General features: G+C 42.6%; 1 protein-coding gene across 2 annotated transcripts in view; it reads right to left on the bottom strand.

The window, feature by feature from the left end:
* The window catches only part of ZNF536 (zinc finger protein 536), a 517,603-nt gene that overhangs the window by 279,065 nt on the left and 230,534 nt on the right, over window positions 1-8,004 (bottom strand). Inside the window, exon 6 of one of the 2 annotated variants that reach the window (XM_018553236.1) lies at window positions 1,025-3,193. In XM_018553236.1, coding sequence (XP_018408738.1) covers window positions 1,025-3,191 — 2,167 coding nt within the window. In that variant the 5' untranslated portion in view covers window positions 3,192-3,193. Of the gene's footprint in view, window positions 1-1,024; window positions 3,199-8,004 lie in introns of those variants that run through there. The other variant, XM_018553244.1, reaches the window with a different exon arrangement.

The raw sequence follows: 8,004 nt of genomic DNA, 5'->3' as shown, positions 1-8,004 counted from the left end.
TGACCCAACAAAGTTATTTGGTTGCCGCACCAGGGTAGCGCCCCGTGGTGTGGCAACCAAAAGAGCTTTGTTTGGCCAGTCTGTATTCCATTGGTGAGTGGTTTAGGGGACAACTTGCAGCCAGGTATCCTGGTTTTTGGCAGCGCCAGCACACTATAGGTCCCTGGTCCTGCCGGGTCTCCCTTTGCCTGATGTTGACGGCAGACAGATTGCTGACATTGCCTTAGATTACAAACCTAAGAATCCGTGGAGGGACATATATCCTGTCAATCACTTTTCCTGCTACTTTGGCTGATTTCACAGGCACCCTGATACAATATATATATACACACAGTATATTTACATACATTTTGTATATAAGACAGAGCTCTGTTCAAAGTTAGATTGTTGAATACATGTATCTATGTGTTATTTTATCTGTAGTCAGGAGATGTTAATCATCAAATTATATCTCAAGAAAAGAAAACGTAACTTAAATTTGTATGACTTTAAACTGGTCCTGCCCATTGCCCATGCAGGACAAAGCAGCAGATATACTTTAATGTCCCCCTCTTGCCCCAGCAACACAACATCCCCTTTCATTTACTCCCCTACCACTTAATTTAGCTGCAAGGAGCAAGGAATGGAAGCCCTCCTTAGGATCCCATTGGCTCTTATTGGAGCTTAAACGGACCTGAGGAGTCTCTCCCCATATGACAAAAGCTGGGCAAATCCCCAAGCATTAGATAAGGTAAGTCATATGCTCCTCCATGGCCTGAAGTACCTGGTTCTGCTATTTTTGCTCCAGGCAGCAGAACAAAGGGCTGGGGAAGGGAAGGTACGAGATGCTCGGAAGGAGTGAAATTAAAGCAAACCTGTTGTTTTGGACCTGCATGGGCAAAGCACTACTTTTACATAAATTTGGCTTTTTAAAAACCGGCCAATAAAAACACAAGCTCCACGAGAGAATTTTAAACAATTAGGGTTGACCTCTAACCTGTACATAAGAATCTATAGCATGAGAGACATATGTATCATGTCATACCTGAAGATGAAGGAGATGATGGATGAGGACTGTCTTCCTGCGCGCTTCCAGTCTGGGACAGGGCACCACCGTTTCCACTCTCTTCCGTGATGTTCGAAGACCCGGGTGTGGTGGACCGACTCATAGACTGAGATTCCTGGTCGCTCCCTGATCCTCGCCGCTCCTCTAGGCTCATGCGAAGTGCCTCCTCTTCTGCCTTCCTGTCTCTTTTGTGGACCCTCGAGTGCACCACAACTTGGTGGTAGGTTCTAAAGACCCTACCACAATCTGGACATTCAGTTGGTTTATCTTTCAGGGTTCCGTGGTTTTGCAGGTTGTATTCAAGCCCCTGGTTTAGACCGTGGGACAAGAAATCTCTTGTGCTTTCAAGGAGGTCAAGTTTAGATGGCACATCTCTCTGATTACACATTTTAGAACTGTGAACCATATCAGTAGACATTTTCTGCTTGGAACCATCAGGTCCAACAATTATATACTCTCTTTTTTCTTTATCAAACAGAACCCCAGGACTGCTTAAACTGTCTTCATGGTTACGTTGAATCTGCTGTTCTTTAGACAGGTAGCTGTGCTCCATCGCCATCCCTCTTGCCATAAGTTGCCAAGCTTGGTAGCTGTTGACTGGATCCATCTCAGCTGCTTTGGCTGCAGCCTGCAACCTTTCTATGCAACTAGATTTCAGTGGAGGCACCAAATTGAGAGAACCAAGCAAAGAATGCTTTTCACTTTCAGACATGTTATGAGCCAAGCCTGTGATTGGTGACAGAAGTTTACCAAGGACTTCCTTCTCTTTCAAATCAGATTTGTTATAAACATGGCCATGTTCACTCAAACTTGCTTTATCAGCAGGCATAAAGCCACTTTGCAAGCAGGATATATATCTGGAGTAAAGATTGGTGTGAGTCTCCTGTGAAAGGCTATTAATGGAGCCTGGAACCTCTGCTTCATTGGCGGATTTGTTCTTGACAGACAGTTTGTTTAGGTGAACCTTCATGTGGTTTTTCAAAAACCAAGGCTCTTTGAAGCGCCTTCCACATATCTGGCAGCAATGCTCAAATGAATCCTTGTGCTTTCTCATGTGGCCCTTTAAGAACCATGCTTGGCTAAAGACTTGACCACAAACTTCGCAGCGGAATTCATTGGCTGCCTGCTCTCCATTGCCACTGGAGCCCTGGCCTTGAACGGACTCTGCCGTGATATGGGCCTTCTCTACATGACTAATCAACTCTTCCTCCTGAGAGGCAGCAAAATCACAAAGAGTGCACTTGTAAGGCTTGTGCAATATTCGGATATGCCTATCCAGTTCCTCTCGTTTTTTAAATTTACCTTTGCAGAATGTGCACCTGAATCCCGTGGTGGGTGCAATTGCTTCCTCCTGAACAACCGGGGGTTTCGGAGATGGCACTTTGCTGGAAATGTCAGAAGTGCTATGATTCGCTGGCACTGATATGTGAGAGTTAGGTAAGGGGGATTGCTGTAAGTGCTGTTGTTGTGGCTTCATATCGAGCCGAGGCTGAAGAAGGCTGCTTTTCATCTGTTTGTCCCGTAATATTGCTCTTTCCTCTAGCTCATGCAAAAGTCGATTTTCTTCTCTGACTCTTCCTCGGCCTTTGCCAAGATTTCCAAGTTTGTGAGTACGTAGGTGGATCTTCAAGTTACCTTTCTGGGCTGCCCGGTGGTCACAATAGGGGCACTTAAAAGGCTTTTCCCCAGTGTGAGTACGCATGTGAAGTGACAATATGCTATTAAAACGGAAACGTTTGCCGCAAAGTGGACAAGGGTACTTTCTATTTTTCCTTGCGTCGTCCTCAATGTCACTCATCTGGGACATGATACCAAGGTTCTGTCCATTGAGAAACTGTTGCAGATCCACTCTTCCATTAAGACCACTATCAACTTCCCGATTAAGTTGGTTGGCCAATAAGGCCATCTGGTTGCTGATGGGTTGACTGGTCATGGACACATGACTTTTCTCCTCTATGGGTGTCACAGACTTGTCGTCAGATTTCTGGCGGTTCTGCAGCTCTGGGAAGGCGTGGCTGAGCTGGGAAGTTATCTGGTGTAGCTTCTGACTCATTGAATACTGGCCATTCAGCAGAGAGTTGTTGAGGTGAGTGTCAACGTCAGGCACAGCTGATGAAACTCCAAGGCACAAACTAGCTTCCTCCATCCCTGCAAACAGCAAAAGCAAAGAAATCATTATAATGATCTGACTAAAGCTCACATAAAGTATTAAAGAAGAAACCCTCATAAAACAAATGGATTTACATATGTTAGAGCTGTAGGGTTTTGCAACTCTGTGGACACTAGTGAAGAGATCTTCCCTCACTTTCAGCACAACCTTTCAGCTAAACTTCTGGCGTCACCTCAAACAAGTTGTCCACAGAATCCACTAGAGAGAAGATAACATTGTATTCCTCTTTTCTACACTCTTTAGTGGATTATTTATATGATTATGAAGATATATCACTTTAGCTGCTGACAAAGGAGATTCAAGACTTGGTCTGAGTAGCTCTGCAAATAATAAGGGGAGACCTTCCAACAAGGGTACTCTGGGGTTCTTTAAATCAAATCCCACCCCTCAAATGAATACTATTTAAGAACACATAGAAGGGAAATTATCAAAATTGGAGCAGACAAAATCTGGAGCAGCTGTGCACGGCAACCAATCAGCTTCTCTCTTCAGTTTGTTCAGTTGAGTTTTGAAAATGAAAGAGAGAGGCTGATTGGTTAACAAGAAAGACTGGCTAAGATGGGAAGGGCCACCCCCTTTTTCATGGAACTGCAAGTAGGCTATACAGTGGGAAATACTTAGAGGATAAGAGCAAGAAAATCTGGACTTGTGCTGCACCCCGGAAGGAACAACCAGACTAGGCTGTACCCTAACCATCGCCCTGATCCAGTTTTGATAAATCCCGCCCATAGTATATCGAAACCTATATTTTCTTTTTTGGACACGGTATGGAAAGGTTAGAACCCTTTTTTCAGGGTCTTATCGTTGCTTGTGTACCTCACTTCACTATTTTATTCACTCTTTGTCATTGTTTTTCCCTGTTGGATTATGGAAACAGCAGAAGAAGTAAACTGGGCAGGGTATATATATATATATATATACACACACATATATCACATATATATATACTGTTTATATATAAATAATAATATATCAAACATACAAACATATATGTCTTTAGTTTTAGCTTTAAGTCAGTAGCAGTCAAAGTTTGTGATGCGGTGGGCCTCAAGAAGTGAGTCCTCCGGCATGGAACAGGAGATGGTTACAGACTGTAGATATGGAACAAGGGATAATTAGAGACTGGGACATGCTATAGGAGTTGTTTGAGAGTGGTGACATACTTCAAGAGACAGTAATAAACTGGAGACATTTTCTACAGAGCTCCCACATTTGTGCTCCTACAACCCTCCTAAAAAATACCTGTGCCACATTTGATATTTCCCTCAGCAATATCAATATTTAAAGATCAGATGGAAAAAAAAAGAGAAAATGGATAAGCACCACAGAAAAAAATCAAAAGTGTGATAGTGTTAAAAAAAGATAAACTAAACCAGTCTATGGAATGCTTTTCCTTTACGTAAGGTAAAGCAAAATACCATCTGTAGGGGCCCCGTAGGCCTCACAAAAAGGGCTGCAGGTTGAGCCCTAGAGCTCCAAGTACTCCACAACCGTACATAAAATCTATCCCATCTTTGCTCTTATCCTCAACCATACCCTCAAAACCCTGCCCATCTTATAAAGAAGCACCCCTTTGATGATCTGGGAATCAAAATTGTCCCTGCAAAGTCCGGGGAGGCCTACCTCGCATGCCAAAACAGTGACTTTCCTGCAGAACGAGCGTCCATATTGTGCCGCGGCTAATGTACACTTCCAGCAGTTAATATACAAAATGAAATATAAAACTTTTCATGTTATTTGCAGAGCTCGGAGACTGTCTCTGGCATACAATAAAACATGATAATGTTTTGAATAAAAATAAAAGGACAAGCTTCCCAACAATAAAAAGGATTTTGCCTTAGTCAACAAAAAGTGCAGTAATATCTCATTAAGCTGATTAGTATGCAGCTTGGAAACAGTACTAGGTGCTGTAACACATGATTATAATCGTAAAAATCCTTCAGTGTTTGCAAGTAAGCATTAACGAGGTATATTAAATTTTAAGGAGACGGACTAGCCGATCTGCAGAACCTTCAAGATTAGGATTTAACCCTCAAAATATTAATAAAACCCGAAGCGCACTTTATGGGGGGGAACGGCGCATCGGCACGCAGAAATGCAAATTGTTATTAAACCTCTCATAAGTGGAAAGCGGCTGGAGTCAGGGAGCAGAAACGGTCGGAGTTAATGGCTGTGCAACGTAAGGGGTGGTACAGTGACCACAGCGCTCCCACATAACTACCACCATTTTATTCTATAGGGTCTTGGCATTCAGAAAATATATAATGTTGGGGGGTTTTAAGTAATTTTCAGGCCTAAAATGTGGAATATAACATGGGTACAAAAAATGAAAAAAAGGCCTCAGTCATGAAGGGGTTAAAGCGCCAAGACATGGAACGAATGGCTGGGTTCAGTTGCCTGTGTAATTAGGCATTGATGGTAGTAGGCATTTTGCAGCTTATGCCATACAATTTTCTGGATCATTCCTTGGGACCTGGCACCTTGGGATATATGTGACACCTGAGTCTCTTTAAATAAATCTATCTATCTATCTATCTATCTATCTATCTGTGACAGACCGCCTGGTACCCCGACTGGGTACCTCCGTCAGAAAACAGCTTCCTCTCTGCTGGAACCCGAATCCCAGTGTCATCAGCCCAAACCTGCCTAATTATTGGACAGAACCAATATATTAGGACAGAACTACACCACTCAATCATTAGACAACACCAATGTTGAGGTGGAAACCAAGATCTGCTTTATTGAAGGCCGGCTCAGTATATATACAGCTCTGGGGGTCTAAACACATAACGCAATCAAACATGAAAAGCATGCAAACAGACATCCCCTCCCCGATGCCTTAATGAATGAATAGGGAGGGAGGAGACATATGTGATGGGATTATCTCCTCAGTGCATCATAGTGTGATTTACTCATCTACACCTGGAGTCAGCTACTCCTAGAATCAGCTATCCTAATCCCATCATCAACACAATACAACAAAGGGTTGTAACAGTTCAATGTCCAGAATTATCCCCTTCAGTGCTGCTGGAGTCACAGCCTGTACCTATAATACACACAGGGCCATCCAAATGTAATGCCAGGGAACATGCCAGGGAACATGTACAGTACATCCCTCCACACATAAACCTGGTACAATGGTTAATTGTAACCCCAAGAGGTCCGAGGGGGTCTCCATACTTCTGGGTCCATAGTCAGTTGGAAGGAGGCTAGCCCTCAGGCTCCTCCAACACCACCAGTGACGGTTCAGTCCGTCACACTATCTATCTATCATTTGTCTATGTATTAATCAATCTTTTAAAAAAATGAACATACAGTAAGTGGCACAATTAGAGTTACCATTTTACACAGCTCCTATGAAATCACTGTAGGCTTTGATTCCTCCACCCATAAATAGTGAACTTGGACCAATCCCAACTGAACTAAATAGTGAAATTCTTTCAACAAGCCCAATCATGAATGGTCCTCTTTACAGACCATTGCACCACTTGAACTCCATATTTTTGAGGAGAAGCAGGTATATAGTCTAGATGTGATGGCCAGATGTCCATCATAAGTTTGGCCATGTAGTGTAGATGTGATGGCCAGATGTCCATCATAAGTTTGGCCATGTAGTGTAGATGTGATGGCCAGATGTCCATCATACGTTTGGCCATGTAGTGTAGATGTGATGGTCAGATGTCCATCATACGTTTGGCCATATGGTGTAGATATGATGGTCAGATGTCCATCATACGTTTGACCATGTAGTGTAGATGTGATGGTCAGATGTTCACATACTTTTAGCTATGTAATGTAGGTGTGATGGAATTATGGCCATGTAGTGTAGATGTGATGGTCAGATTTTAACATATTTTTGGCCATGTAGTGTTGATGTGATGGTCAGATGTTCACATAATTTTGGCCATTTGGTGTAGATGTGATGGTCAAATGTCCAGATACTTTTGGTCATGTAATGTACAGTAGATGTGATGGTCAGATGTCCACATATGTTTGGCTATGTAGTGCAGTTGTGATGGTCCAATGTTCACATACTCTTAAACATGTAGTGCAGATGTGATGTCAGATATCAACGTACTTTTGGCCATGTAGTTAGATGTCATGGTCAGATGTTCACATAGGTTTGGCCATGTAGTGTAGATGTGATGGTCAGATATGTTACCATACTTCTGACTATGTAGTGTAGATGTGATGGTCAGATGTCCATCATACTTTTGACCATGGCCATATTTGGCCATGTAGTGTAGATGTGGTTGTCAGATGTCCACAAACCTCTGGCCATATAGTGTAGTTGTGGTGGTCAAATGTTTACATATGTTTTGCCATGTAGTGTTGTTGCGATGGTCCGATGTTTACATACTGTATGTTTGGCCATGTAGTGTAGTTGCGATGGTCTGATGTTCACATACTTTTGGCCATGTAGTATAGATGTGATGTGATGGTCAGATGTTCACCTACTTTTGGCCATGTAGTGTAGATTTGATGGCCAGGTGTTCACATATAAAAGCTAGATGTGATAGTCAGATGTTCACAGATTTTCGGCCGTGTAGTGTAGATGTGATGGTCAGATGTTCACGTGTTTTTGACCATGTAGTGTAGACGTGATGGTCAAATCTCCATATAATTTTGGCCATATAGTGGCGCCACAGTAGCACTTTGATGCCTGTACAATTTAATTATAAACTTACTCTATTATCTTTAAAAACATTATGATTAGGTCAATGATTGCTATGCAGATAGTATAAACTCTCCTGTGAGGCCTCATTGCATTACATATAGTGACCTGCCA

Source organism: Nanorana parkeri, unplaced genomic scaffold, assembly GCF_000935625.1.
Source record: "Nanorana parkeri isolate BGI_ZX_2015 unplaced genomic scaffold, ASM93562v1 scaffold6, whole genome shotgun sequence".
Lineage (NCBI taxonomy): Eukaryota > Metazoa > Chordata > Amphibia > Anura > Dicroglossidae > Nanorana > Nanorana parkeri.
The sequence above is the reverse complement of the archived record's forward strand: the minus strand, read 5'-3'. Positions and strand labels throughout refer to the sequence as shown.